This window comes from Aquila chrysaetos, chromosome 25 (assembly GCF_900496995.4).
Source record: "Aquila chrysaetos chrysaetos chromosome 25, bAquChr1.4, whole genome shotgun sequence".
NCBI classification, from domain to species: Eukaryota; Metazoa; Chordata; class Aves; order Accipitriformes; family Accipitridae; genus Aquila; species Aquila chrysaetos.
In genome coordinates this window covers 4,740,015-4,755,140 of record NC_044028.1, presented here as the reverse complement: position 1 = coordinate 4,755,140, position 15,126 = coordinate 4,740,015, and the positions used below count along the sequence as shown (strand labels likewise).

Genomic DNA, 15,126 nt, shown 5'->3' with positions numbered 1-15,126 from the left:
TGCCTCAGATGGGTATCTTTGGGATAATATAAGAACACAGAAAATAGAGTAATGCTAACTTAAGTGCAGTCTGCCTCCACCTTTTTCCTGGATCAGGGACTGCCTCAGAGCAGGGACTTCCTGACTTCCTATCTAATAAAGCCCTTGATGGATTCCCTGTCTTCCTCTTTTGCCCAAGAATTTGTATAATGGCCTTTTGCATTCACATAAACTTTTAGCATCAGCCCTGCCCTACAGCATGTGGTTCCACAGTGTAACTACAAACATAAAAGCACTTTCTCTTGTTTTGGACATGCTACTTAGTTTCATTTCGTGTTCACCATCTCTTCTATTAGAAGAGGCCAGGAGCTGAACAAGTGCTCCTGACTTTATTTTTATAGGCTCTGTCACCTTGCACCTCAGCTTCTGTCTTAAACTATTTGTCTCCTTTATGGAATCCGTTCTGTATCTCTGATCGTCCTAGTTGTCCCTGTCAGTACCTTCTCTGGATCTGCTGTATACTTTTTTTGAAATGAGAAGAGACAAATGACACACAGCATCCTGGGTATGGACGCACCAGGCACACAGTGGTACATCCTATTTTTTGCACTCTGATTCTTTAGTTAAAGCAAACTGATTTTGGACATTCCAGCACAAATGCAGTAAGTTGTACATATTCTCTAATAGCTGGCGTTTAAAGACTTAATTGTTGCTAGAAAGTGCTGTGAACTTGAGAAGCTAGATTCTTGTTGGCAGGAGTTGAAAGTGAATCATGATGCTACAAAGACCTGTTACGTTCTCAATAGCCAGAAGTTAAGCCCTGTGTTTAAAAGGCATTCTGCCAGTTACATGGGTGAATGTATTGCAGGCACTGCATTCAGCCCTCATCTTTCTGGCATTCCAGCTGAAGAAGGGTTAAGTATTAAATGGAAAACATGCTGCAACGGACCGATATGATTCAGCACATGGTTGTAGTCTGATTCTGAAGCTGAGTCCCAGCATGGTATTTGGGGAACTGCAGCTCAATGGCTGCCTGTAGTCAGTGTTTCAAGTTGAGATGCTGAATCCTCAGTGGATATCAGACATCTTTGGGACTGGGGGCATTAACCATGGTCCTATGGGATTAAGACTGGGTAACTGCAGCTGGTTTGCTTATGTGCTCTGTGTGTCTTTTCAACGGTATAAAACATTTGCTTCCTTTCCAGAATGTTCTCTTCTGTAACAGACAAGCTTAACCCAAATTAGCTTGGGTTGCTTGTAAGCTAAGATTGCCTGCATGGACTGTAAGCATGGATCACAGCAGTGAGTTAGGATGTCTGAGAGCTGGGTGAAATTGCAGACCTAGCTATACTTTTTTCAGTAAAAGGTTATAGTATCAAAATGGATCAAGTTATTGCCAAGTATTGATGCAATATTAATATCTAGCAAATCGTAATCACTGTCCACACACTTGGTTTTTGTTTTATAGCACAAACAGGTGTTTGTAGGGAAAAGTCTCTTTGTTCCCTAATATTTTTAAAGGGGGTGTGAGTGCATGCAAGCATCCCTGGCTGGCCCCTGGCTCTGGGTGGTGAGGAGAATTCCAGGAACTCCAGGAAACTGATGTCACTGCATTGTGTTTGCTTGTTTTCTTTTGACTGCACTAATGTTTAATTTTAACTTAACCCTCAGAGGGGTATTTTTAGTAAACCTGTTTCTTCACTCTTTCTGTCCCATGTTGGGGGGAGAACAGATTGTGTCTCCTCGTTTTTTTTCCAGTAGTCAGCTCTTTCTCCCTTCCCTCTGAAAAGCTCTCTTATGATTGACTGAGAGCTTGAACGCTTAGCACTGTGTGTTACCCTGTCTCTTTGCATGGAGCAGGTAAAAGTTCCTGTTGTTTGATCTGTACCCATGTCTCTTGATTTGAGCATTGATCCAGGCTGAAAGGAAGCAGGTCTACCTGGACAAAAGTCCTCCATTCTGGTAAGAGAATAATACCTCTTCCAAATCCTGGGCTACTGCTGTGGCTGTCCCAAGCAACAGATGCTTCTTTAGGGGACTATCGTGTTCTTCAGTGACTATCTACTGGGAGAGGCTGGCTTCTCTAAAAGTTAACAACACTTTAGGTTGGAGATCACAGCCCTGCAGGGTAAGGGTTTCTCCCTTTGTTGTTTGTTTTTTCTGGTTTTTTTTTTTTTTTTCTTTTTTTAAAGCAAGAGATCGTGCTTAAAACTCATTATCAACCTCAGAAGCTAAAATTTGAACAGCAAAAACTGGACTAGTTGCTCTGCTGATCTTGAAGAAGCTAATCAATTCTTATATCTGAACTGGATGGGACAATCTTTGAAGCCATACTAGTCGGGTTTTGGGGGGGGGGGGGGGTTTGTTTTTTTTAAAAAGTGAAGAAATACAGCTCTGTACAGAGCATGGATTTACTGGAGAACTTTTCTCTCTTCTATATCTTTGACCTGAGTTTTGGCTACTGCCTCTGTGGCTTGCTGTTCATGTATTTCTGCAGACAAAGAACAAAATCAGAAAACTCTGTTTCATCCTATTCCATACCTTGTCCGTGCGTTACAATAATTGTTCAGGTGCCAAACATAAAAAGAATTGCAGTGGTTTTGGTTTGTCATTGTTTCATGTATGAAAATGGCTTTCGTTTGTAATTATCTACACATTATAGGAAGTGTATGTGGAGAAGCTATTGAAAAATGACAGCAGAATAATTAAATTCACAGCAGCTCCCCATGTGAATACGAAGACACCAAGAGTGTCTTCTGTGGTTTAGCATTATCCACTTCCAAAGTGGGCTCAAAGCATGGAATAATGAACTTTGATTCATTTTCCTGCACAAACAGGTCTCTGCTTTTTGAAAGACTAGGTAAGAAATGCCTTTATTTCTGGCAAAGGGAGATTTATACATATTGACTCATCAACATCATATACTTTGCACCTCCTGAAAGCTGCACCTCCTGCTGTGCTTCTGAACAGCATCACCCATTAATGCCAAGGACTATCAATGGGTGCTGAAAGGGTTACCAGGTGCTGTGCAACACTTTGGCTAGTATATGGGAGATGGGTGAGGTTGGGTTTCCTATTGCAAACTTCTGTTGTGGCTGAGTATTTCTGTTGCCCTTTCCCTCTCCTCTGCCCCCCCCCCCCCCATCCTGTAATTCACTTTTAAAAGAAATCTGTCTCAGTTGTGCTGAGTTCAGCAGTGCAGCCATTTGCAAAGACACTGCAAGGAGAAGCAGCACTTCTCATTTACAGGCTGGACTGTGGTAGGAAACAGTCATTCCTTACACTGTGAGATTGCTTATGCACCGAAGGTATTGCCCATTGAGCAAATAAGGGTTGTCGCACTGTTTCCCTTCTGTCTGCATGTGTACATGTGTGTGTGGGAAGCTATTTAGACAGTCACCTTTTCAAGGAAGGGACCATGTTCTGTGGGTTTTGTGCAGCATTTAGCACAGTGCTCTGATGAGTGTCAGTTACTGCATTTATTTGTGTCAGGGTTAGCACTGCTATTGGGCATTTGACTGGTAAGAGGATTGTTTATGCCAGTTTTACTGAATTCTGGTTCCCAGCTGTGGGCTTCAATTTGCATCTTTTCATACCATCTGAACTGCTTGTTTTGCTATGTAAATCTTCTGTGTATTGTTTTGCTTTTTTGTTCACTGTTTCTTTGCTCTTATGTAGAAGACATATGTAATCCTGGGATTTGGCTATGCGTCATGCTGCTCTGTCATTGCACCCCTTAATGCCAGAGAGCACAGAACAGAGGAAAGATGGAGAAAGGGAACTTCAGATTCCCAGACTCATCCTTCTCCTCTTGTCCTTCCAACCCCGCAAATCAAGGATATGTGATCCCTAGATAAGCCTTTCTGATTAGTTCTCATCTTGTAGCACTCACTTCTGTGTGCCGAGTGGTGCTGCAAATTATAGCCACCTTTTATTTGTTTGTAGCTTTTTATCAGCTTTAGCATGGCTTTCCTGCTCAGTAGTTGTTCCTGTAATGCCATCTTGTGGTGGCCCTGGGACCCTAAATGTGTCTTTTCCCCATGCTAGCCAAAGCTGATGAGTGAGCTACCTTCTGTGTTGTATACTAGTGATTGCAGCTCCCTTTTGTTAGCTGCATTTGCTTGCTGTTGAATCAAGGAAATGCCTGTCTCTGGCTGTGTGGCACTGATTAGGGTATGATTTTTCTGAAGCTCGGGTGTTGTGTTAGACAGGGACCTTCATGGCAGATGCCTGCACTGGATACTTTAACGGTGATACTGTAAAAGAACATAGCCCATATCTGTTAGAAGGATTGATTAAATATTACCTGTCTTATAAGGAGAGTGGTGTGTTGTTTGTTCACAAGTTACAAAAGCAAGCTATTATTTAGTTAAGTATTCATCCCTGATACAGTGTATGTTGTTTTAAGTTCCTCATTGTTTTAAGTGCTTCTTTAAACACAGAGTTGTTTAATACTTTGAGACTCTGCTGTCTTGTGATTGCAGAAAGTGTGTGTTGTGGGGGAGTGTCAGGATTTTGTAGATATACCAGTTTTATCTCTGACAGTTGCTTTTCTCAATCTGTCTGTGCTTTGGGTAAGCCACAGGCAAAAATAAGTCCAGTGCATATCTGCTTCTCAGTGACCTGGGAACTTTACTGTACCTTAGAGAGTAAGAACTATGTGTCTTGTTAATAAGTGAAGTAACGAATAACTGTATTTCCTTTTTGCCTCTCCAGTGTTCCCAACTCTTGCCCAGCCAGTCCACGTGGTGCTGGATCCTCAGGATATCGTTTTGTTCACAACATTACCTCGGATCTGCAGCTGGCAGCAGAGTATGCCGCAAAAGCAGCATCAGAACAGCAGGCAGATGCATCTGGCGGGGACAGCCCAAAGGTTCAGAGAAACATTACTTACCCAGCAGTGCTCACTGGGAGGCTTATTAAGACCTGGCAGTTTATTGCCAGTGCTAGATATAGTTAAAAGGGGTCTAAGAATACCCTGGCCATAAGGGAGTTGTATACAGCATCCTCCAGGGTTTTGAGACCATGCCTTCAAACCAGCGTCTTATTAGTGGTAGATGATAGATCTGCTTGCTTAGCTGCCCGAAATGTATTCAAGTCATTCACTAAAATGGTTAGGCAAGAAGAATTTTTTTGCTTGTTTGATAAATCAAGAACACATAAAGAAGTGCATTAAAATTCAGAGTCTTGTTTTCTCCTTTTAATTAATGGTATTTTTCAAAACACAGTTGGAGAAAGGGGAAGCAGGGAAAGAAACCAGATCCTTGCCATGAGAAATCTGTAGTCTGGCTTTAAAACAAACACGAAGGCCTGTCGAGCAAGCATTAAATGAGGAGAGTAGCAAGTGGAATTTAGATTAAAAAATAACTTGGTTATAATGATAAAATTTAATTTTGGTGAGCTGATCTTCAGATCAAAGTTAAAGGTCTATATCCAAAACCACCTGATTTGGGATTGGGTGGAGAAGCACAATACTAGATGGCTTTTTTTTGTAGATTGAATTCTCCCTTGAGACAAGAAGGGCTGTTCTTGATGGAGTAATATGAAGAGCTGGGAATATGAGATCTGGCAAACAGATTAAAGTTCCTAGAATGAAACAAATCTTGCTGGAGAGGGGAAGGGACAAGATCAAGTTTCATGTTGGGCTTGTTGCTGGGAGGAGAGCTGATAGCATACTTGCATGAGACCTTTCTAACAAAGTGTAGTTGTAGCTGGGTGGAACTGAAGGCTTTAGTTTCATGAACACTGAAAGCAGTGAATATACCCTACACCCTCTTAACTCTTTACTTCCAATTGCTTGTCCTGATCCTGTTCCTTGTGCCTGATATAAGCACATGTGGTAAATTCAGTGGGGAATGGAATCAGATTAAAGTTAGCTTTTATGTGTGTGTTAGTGGGAAGAGGGAAGGAGATACTTTAATCTGGCTCAGTCCTATAGTCCTGTTTGCACAAAAATGCTTGTGCTAAATTGGGAGGTGGCAGTATAAAACAGGAGTGAAAGGGAAGAGGGTGATGCTGCTCCTAGTTGCCCCTGATGCTCTCTTAACATCTGTGAAAACTACAGCCCAATGTGCTTTTTTAGTTTGGGTTGTTGGTACACTCCAGTGTAGGAATTATTTGTTAATGACTGCATTTCTGTTTGTTTTTTTTTCCTTAGGATGAGTCCAAGCCACCCTATTCTTATGCTCAGCTAATTGTGCAGGCTATATCTTCAGCACAGGATAGGCAATTAACACTAAGTGGGATCTATGCCCACATTACCAAGCATTATCCATATTACAGGACTGCTGACAAAGGCTGGCAGGTGAGTTCTTGACACTGACAAGCTTTTAAACTACTTTGACAGGGCTTATCTGCTTTGAAATGCATTTATTAAAGATTTGGGGCACTGGGAATAGAGCTGCTTTGACTATTCCCAGAGTGAATTTGTTTAATGTAAGATAACTAGTTTGTGGGTGATTAGGTTTTTTTAAATACTTTCTAGGGCAATGTAGTGTGTTACTTTTGGGCGCTCTGCTTTCTGAAACCCTTTTAATGCTGTAGTCATGTGTCTTTGGTTTTTGTTTTTAATTCTTCCACATCCTTGCTATCAGTCATTCCTCTGCCCAGATACTTGCCTGAATCTTGCTTAATCCTTTACCTTGTCTTTGGCATGATCTGTCCAAGCAGAAGATGCCAGCGTAAAACTGAGGTTCCAGTTTTTAATCATAACACCTTAAATTATCACAGATGTTTCGTTTTCCCATTGTATCAGCTGCATTGCCTAAGTCACAGTTTGCAAGTTTTGAATCTCAGAATGGGAACTTGGGGAATTTCGAGTCTGTACCTTCCTTATGGTATTAAAGGAAATCTGACCAGCTTCATAGGAGAGTTTGGATGTAGTTAACACATGCTAAATCAAGCTTAAATGTTCACTTGAGGGCTGCTTTCTGAGTTCCAGAAACCTCAGCTCCACCTGCTTTCAGACTTTTTCTTGGCATCGCACCTCTGAAATGGGTGTTGTCATTTGAATATAATATACTAATACAGCTGGAAAGACTCTTGCAGCTGCTGATTTCATTGTGTTCAACTGGCAGGAGCAGTACTGCTTGGTGCACTTTGAGTACAGTTGGAATAAATACATTTCTGACTCCCTGGCTTTTCCCTGCAGTTCTAATTAATTGTGGAATTCACTTCCTGCCTTAACCTGCTCGGCAGAGTTGTACTTTGCGAACCACTTGCTGCGTCCTGCTTCAAAGAGGGCTGCATTTCAGTGGAGGCTGAAGTTGTCTTTTCACCTCCCCTACCAGTGGCATTGTAAGGCTTCATTCGCTTGTGAAGAGCTTGTCTAAAGCTGCTACAGAAGCTCTTGTTTTGTTTTGAAAGTGGAAAAGGAATGAGCTTGTGCACACCTGGCCTTACTGAGCCTTTCCCCTAGCCCAAAAGACAGCGCTACCCAGTGAGAGGTGGGCTTTTGCAATGAAAAGGATAAATAGTTTTGTCAACATCTGGAGAACCGTACAGTGCTAGACTAGTGCCACATAGATAATGGATTCTCCTTAAGAGACAGCTGTCTGAGGGCATGTTGGCTGGCTTGCATTATGATTACCATGAGATGCGGTGTCCTTTAGGGCATGTTTGGGCACCCCAGTGATCGTTTGGCAGGTAAGCAGTTAGCACAGGCTCAGGCATTTTTTTTTTCTGCTTGCCTAGAATAAAGCTTGTCTTCTCAGAGAGTTCTGATGTGGTTTACAGTGTTTTCCCCATGCCTCAGCAAAAGCTCTGCTTTCATTGCTTTCCACAGAAAAGTCACTGCACTGCCTTGCTCCAGATGTATTTAAGTGATGGTGTAGTACCGAGCAAACCCATCTTTCAGCATGGTTAGTAGAAACTGACGCATTTCCCCAGGTTTTCTCTTGCAGTTCTCCTGTGCCTTTGGAGCTGTGTGAGTTGACTTGTTTCTGTCTTCAACACTGATTCTGGCAGTGTGGATTTTGTTTTTCCAAGCTGTGTGGCAAAATCCATTTGTCTTTGTTATATGCTTCCTCATGGCAAAATAATCATCTCATTCTTCTGCTTCCTGCAGAATTCCATTCGGCACAACCTCTCCTTGAACCGTTACTTTATTAAAGTCCCACGCTCCCAGGAGGAGCCTGGAAAAGGCTCCTTTTGGCGAATTGACCCTGCCTCTGAAGCCAAACTAGTAGAGCAAGCATTTAGAAAACGAAGGCAAAGAGGAGTGTCCTGCTTCCGAACACCTTTTGGGCCTCTCTCCTCCAGGTAACTTCAACTTCCTCTAATCTCTGTGCCAAACTCATTACAAAAAACCAAAAACTTCTCCTGAAGTACAGTGAGCAAACTTTACTTCTGTTTATAGTTGGAGAAGTAACATAGTTAGATAGTCCTGAGGCATAATCTGAAAATTGTTCTGACTTCTTAAGTGTTTACCAAAAAAAACCCAAAAATCCAGAACCAAACTACAAAAATGCATCAAATAACATATCTGTTTTGGCATCATTTCAAAGAAATTCAAAGCACTTATCACTGGAGTGAGTGTTTTCAGACGCCAATCTCTCATTTCAGGAAAGCTGTGTTTAGATGTAGATTAGATCATAGTGGGAATAACTTTTGTGGTATTTAAAACACTCTCCTATAGGGAAGATCAGGTTGATCATGGTTGACAGCAGTGAAGCAATGTGGGGTGTTCTGTGTAGCCGCTCTAGTCAGCAGTGTAACTGCAAAAGAGGAGCTGTGTGCAATGACATCTTTCTCTGAGCCCTGAAGCTGTGAGAATAAGACTTGCAATTCAACACTAACAGGAGCAGTTTCATGTAATGTTCCTCCCACACCTTTTCTTTTCTCTGTTAAAATGGGGAAACAGGAGGAAAGGTTTTCAGCTGATCAGCTGCTCTGTCTTGTTTGTCATTAAAGAAATGTTCAATTCCTAATGTGTTTGGCCATGTGGAACCAGAGGTGGGGAACCAAGTGGCTGGGGAGACAATGGGGAGAAGGGGGAGCAACTGCTCTGTAAGCATATGCAGGGCCAGATACTTGGATCTACGTTATATTCCACATTGCATCTTTCTTCTTCTTCTCCCCATCAAAAACTGACAAATGTCCTTTGAGAATGGCCTGAAATCATAAAACTGATCTGAACATGAGGCACTTACAGCTTCTCTGTCAGCAGTGGGTCTTAAAATGAAATGTTAAGCGTAGTCTGAAGGGTCCAGTTTCCTTCAGCAGGGAATAATACGACAGTATCTGGTGCTAGAGCATTTGTGAGGTTACTGTGTACCTTTCAACTCTTCCCACAAAGACTGCAGTGGGTAGTGTGGAAGAAAGGCTGTCCTGCTAGAGAATCCTGTCCTGGAGATAATTCTTGGTCTCTGCTGCTGTCTTGTGGTCGAAATGCATCTACACTTGCCAACACTATGTTCTGGTGTTTCAGGAGTGCTCCTGCCTCCCCTACTCACCCTGGCCTGCTGTCCCCTCACTCTAGTGGCCTACAGACTCCAGAGTGCCTGTCACGGGAGGGCTCACCCATTCCACATGATCACGACTTTGGGTCAAAGTTAGCCTCAGTTCCAGAGTATCGGTATTCACAGAGTGCACCTGGTGAGTAGCTCTTGTTTCACAGAGGATGACTGTTCAGTTGTACCAGGTGCCACGCTGAGGACACCGCAGGAATGCTTCTGCAAATCCTGAAAGGATATAGGTCTCTTTCCACTTTGTTGTTACAGACTGATGATGCATATGCAACTTCAGACCATTTTCTTACTAGCCTTTGGATGAGGGCAGGAGATAAAGGAATGTGTAGAAACACATGAGCTAACCTTGAACTAGGTGGCTCTGAAGAGCTGACGGTAGAGTAGCCATGGTAGTGTGTAGCTCGCTCACGCTAATTTACTTCTGGATAAGATTGGCTTGGCTATGCAGAGCTCTGTGGTGCTGTGGCAAGGGCCTTGGTAACTTGTTAAGCCCTGGTAAGTATCTGCTTGTCAGCTGTGCTGCAACTGGTGTGATGTGTTCCTGGAGGAGTTGGAAGGCAAAGCTTGTTAAGTAAAGCTTAAATTTTTTTTTTTTTTTTTTTTTTTTGCTTATTGTGGCTTTTGTTCACAGAAATGTGCTCAGATGGCAAGTAAGGTTTTTGTAAGTTAGGAAAGAGAAGATTGAAGGTGGTATTTTTGAAGCCTTATTTTTTGTTCCCTTCCCCAACTCTTGCCAGTGCTGGAGGACTGAGTATTGCAGATTAGAAGTGCATAGGTGAAATGAATGGAGGCCTTTTTGCCTCTCCTATTAATGTATGCTTCTCTCTTCTCTTTAGGATCTCCAGTCAGTGCCCAGCCAGTGATAATGGCTGTTCCTCCCCGACCATCTACTCTGGTGGCAAAACCAGTCGCGTATATGCCAGCATCAATAGTGACTTCTCAACAGCCTTCGTGCCATGCAATTCACGTAGTTCAACAAGCTCCCACTGTTACAATGGTCCGAGTTGTGACCTCCTCTGCAAACTCTGCAAATGGATACATCCTCACAAATCAGGGCACAGCAGGAGGAGCTCATGAAGCTGCAGGAGCAGTGTTGGACTTAGCTGGTGACCACCGAGGTAGCTTTTTCACCTCCCTTGCTACTTTGCTAATAAGTCTTGAGCAGGCTTGGGGGGGTGGGTGGTCAAACTGTTTCACTCACTGTGTGCTTAGCCCTTAATAAAAGATGTTTCTCTTAAACCAAATAAGCTCATCCATTTGTCTCCACCAGTGAGCAGGACAACTGTGTTCCCTTGTCTCCTGTGGGGAACAAATCTAACAGACTTTGGAGGCTGAAAAAACATGCAGTGCTTTAAATATGTATATTATCCCCAATAACAATACTATGCCTGTGTATTGGTCAGCTGGATGTGCTATGGAAATGTGTGCTTTTTCTAGCCAAAAAACATGGCCTGGGAAAGGGTGAAACTCTCTGCTTCAGGATGGCCCCGTAAATAAATGACTAAGCCCTTCTTTTCTGGAGGCCTGGATTCCTAGAGGAAAGCATGTGCTTCTGGAAGTGCAGGCAGTGCCCCATTAAAGCAATCTTCAAAAACCAGTTACAACAAAGGCCTGTCTTTTCCTAAGCTGGAAATTCCAGCCTTGGGGGATTTAGTGAGTTAAATGTTCTCTTGCTGTGATCTAGACAACACCTTGTCTGCTTGCCATTTCAGAAGGGCTTAGCGCTACAAGATAGATGTGTGTTGTACCAGCAGCAAGACTAGTTACTCTGATTGCTTTTATGTGGGCAGTGGGGCAATGGTTCTTCTCTAAGGGAAAGAAAAAAAATACAAAGATCCCCCCCTATTGCAATAGCAGGACCACTGGCATTTTTAGTTCAGCGCTGGTTATCCCGCTTGAGTTTCACTTGCATTCTCTAGAGATTCCTGTCTGGATCCCATACATGTTCCTGAAGTGCTAACAGTTGCAGCTGCCTGTCTGTCACCTGTTCCCTTCTTTCATTCACCAGTTCTTGCTGTCACTTGTTTTTTCTCTACTTGTCCCTCTCTTATTCCCACTCATATCCTTTTCTAGTCTCTACCTTCCCTTTGTTTTTCCTGGTTGCTCCATTTCCCTTCCTAATCTCCCTGCTTTCCTTGCCTTTTCTCTCCCCACTTCTCATCAGCCTGCCTGCAGGTCTCAGCTCAATGCTTATGTCCCATCTAACTCCACTCTTGTTGTCTACTAATGTTAAAATGGGAGAAGTCTTCTCTTCCTACAGGACTAATGAGTTTGTGCTTCCTGCCTGCCTTCTCTGCTTTGAGACCCACAGAGCCCCTGGAAGAGAAAAGTGGCTCTCCTTTCCTGCATGCCCAGCAGGAGGCTGTCCTGTATCTGTTGCATACCTGCTGAATTGACCCCTTACTTCTCCTGGGAAGTGAGATAAGTGGTTGAGTGCTCTCAAACAGTTATCTCTATCCAGGAACTCAGCCCTCCTTTTTATTTTTTTTTTTTTCTCCTCCTTCCTCCTGGTTTCTGCCTATACTTCCATAGCTGGCAAAAGCTTGCAGTTGTGGGAAGACCTCCTTGTAAATCAACCTATGTGCAGGCCTGACAGCAAGCCGTTGCAGACTTTTGGCTCCAGGCATTGTTTAATATCTTAATGCCTTCTCCTGCTGCGTGGTATTGAGAATAAGGCCAATTTGCCTGTAATTACAAAGTAAGCTATGAGATTTGCAGTGACTGCTGGCACATTATAGCTGTGATATGGACAATAAGGGAGATGATGCCTTTTTAGGACAAAGGGTCAAGTTTATAATCTTGATTTTTGGGGGGCGGAGGGGTGCTGAGTGGCTTATGCTGTAAGAAAAATGTTCTTAATATTGAGAGAGTATATGTGCAATAGAGAATATTTTAGTGTTTTCAAATACTCATCCCTGACCTTCTGTGGTGCTGAGGTATTTCAACTCTGTAAGCCTGGGGTATGCATCACTGCTAAAATGTTAATGAGAATAAAGCTTGCTCCTAAGCCAGGGTAGTAAATGATTGTTGTCTGTTCTACTCTTAAGCAGGCATGGATGAAAAGCCAACGATTGCATTTGCCACGATACCTACAGCCAGCCGTGTTATTCAGACAGTCGCCAGTCAAATGGCACAGGGTGTTCCAGGACAGACAGTCACGATCCTTCAGCAGGCAGCTCCAGTGACCATTGGACAGCATCAGCTCCCTGTGCGGGCAGTCACTCAGAACGGGAAGCATGCCATCCCCACCAACAGCATCACTGGCAGCGCTTATGGTAGGCTTTGTTTCCGTTGCTTTCTGGTTTTTTTGATTGCTTTCTGAGCTTAGCAGTTAGGTTGTAAAGCTGTAAGGGTTTTCTCTTCTTAGTATATATCAAGTTATTCCATGTGTCCAATTCAAAGGTATTCCAGTTCTTTAACTTCTGAGGCTGTGTATGTCAGTGGTAGATATCCTTCTGTCCACCTTTGTTCCCTTTCCCTAGTGGAAAAGGTTTGCTATCTAGCATTGCTTCTGAAAAGTCCAGTGTCTTTCCTTCGTCCTTGGCTGTGCATTTATTTCTACTTACACTCTCTACCTTTTGAGGGTTACTTGTTGAAAGCATTAGTGATTCTTCTGTAGAGCCTGTTTTCATTTGTTTTCTTCAGACAAACAGGCTTTGCTTTCAGCTTGCCAAATAATAAAATTTCCATGGTGCTTTTTAGATCTTGTGAAATATGACTCCATAGAGTATTAAGAAAATAACATGCTTTCCCATCTTAAGGTCTTAGAGCCTGAAAGAAGTATAAAGATCTATTCCATCAGGTGAATGAATGTAGGACTTTTTTTATATACAAGATGTGTTCTAGTTATCTGTCAAGCCTGATCTTTAAAATCCCGTACTAGTTATGTCTTGGCAGCCTCCTCTTATTGCTTGCTCAGCACTTTAGGTTTTGTTCAGTTAAGGGTGATGACTGGGGATGGTAATATCCAGGTTTCTTACAGCCCTTTCAATGAGATACTAAGCACCTCTGCTGTCCCAGGCTGGTGCTTATGGGGAGTTTGAAATGAAGGGCACTGGTGGGATTTTGGTGGCTTTCATGAAGGTAGGAATGTTTCTACAGAATTTTCTGCCACATCTATTCTCACTATCACCTGGCTTGCACTTGAATTGCAGGAATCTTATTGGAGCAATGAAAAAATGATAGTGATAAGGTTTTTATGCAACTAGGCTATTAAAATATTAAATAGATCAGATAGGTGGAGTTGCTGCTACCCAGCAGTAGTGTTTGTCTAATGTAGAATCAGACAGGTTTTTTTATTTAACACCTTTATGTTAAAATATTCTAATCTCACCAAAATTTTTCTAGCTCTCTCATCAAGCTGGAAAGTATTCCAGTTGCCTCATGGGTTTTTTGTAAGTGGTAGTGAATTTTCTGCTTCACAAAACAGAGTCTGAGTCTCTTGACTCTTGCCTGTATGAAGTTAACGTCTCTTCAGCTGCGTGGTTTAGGTTCTCTAAGTTGCTGAACTGTAATTGGTGACTGCCCTCATCCTTACCCTATGGTTTTTCCTTCATCTTCTTGATACTCTACAGCCTCCTTCCCATGCCTTGGTAGAAGTTGCTGGGCTTTGAGGGCCTTTGTTCTGTTTGCTTTGTTTATTTATCCTAGGGCTCCTTTTTTGATGCACTTAGCAGTGAACACACCACTAATGTTCTGTCATTCCATCCTTTGCAAATCAGTCTGGAGGGCAGAGGATGTGCTGTCTCCTGAGTCCCCTTTGGCTGCCTCTCCGATTGATGCAGAGTCCAAAAGCTGCATGTGTTTTGTTTTCTAAGCAGTGTTGTGTGCCAAAGCCAGTGTGTAAGCACATTCTCTGTCTGGAACTAGGAATTGTAGACATTTTTACGGAGGGTTGCTACTTAAATCATCTTTTTTTCTCACCACTTTTATTAATGGGAGTGTGAGATCTTTTGTCAGTACTGGAATACAAGACTGGGAGCCAGAAATTCCTACGCTCTGATCCCAGTTCTGACGGGAATGCATTTGGTTGTCTGGGGTAAGCTCTCTCCTGCCCCTTTTACAAGTGAGATGTTGGTATACTCAATATTTGGATTCTAATCTAGTTTCCCAACAGACTGGCTGTTCTTACTGTGCAAGCAGGCCTAAAGGGAGCCCTCTAAATTGAAGGCACAGGGACACAGATGTCGTAGCTTGCAGGAAGTTCTGATTGTAGGTGGCCAGAAAACATACCTCTCAAAGAGGACGTGTGTTGTAATTTTAACAGGGGATTGATCCTCCTCTTCTGGAGATGAATGCTTAGCTGGCAATGCCTTGTTTGACAACAGATAGGAAGAAGGAAGTTCTATGAAAGGGGTTATTACCAGTTTGGTAAACTTGCACAAAGCTGAGATACTGGGTGGAGAGGGAGAGGCAAGGCTAGCGAGCCTTTCAAAATGGACTTGAAAACAACACTTGAATATGTGCCAGCTATTGCATTTGACTGTGGTGTTTTGTTTTCTTGCTTTCTGGAATAGCAAACACTTGTGCTACTTTATCACATTAATTTCTTTCTTTCTCTTGTCCTACTTCCCAGCTCTTACAAATCCATTGCAGCTTCTTGCAGCCCAGGCCAGCTCGTCCACTCCTGTTGTAGTCAGCCGGGTGTGTGAGACAGGGACTGAAGAGACAGCAGCAGCCT

At 42.8% G+C, this 15,126-nt stretch overlaps 1 protein-coding gene across 1 annotated transcript in view; it reads left to right on the top strand.

The window, feature by feature from the left end:
* FOXK1 (forkhead box K1) overlaps window positions 1-15,126 on the top strand; it is a 58,063-nt gene that overhangs the window by 33,318 nt on the left and 9,619 nt on the right. The window contains 7 exon segments of the mRNA XM_030001744.2: window positions 4,696-4,852; window positions 6,137-6,283; window positions 8,045-8,238; window positions 9,407-9,573; window positions 10,283-10,564; window positions 12,497-12,721; window positions 15,022-15,125. Of these exon segments, the coding sequence (XP_029857604.2) occupies window positions 4,696-4,852; window positions 6,137-6,283; window positions 8,045-8,238; window positions 9,407-9,573; window positions 10,283-10,564; window positions 12,497-12,721; window positions 15,022-15,125 (1,276 nt within the window).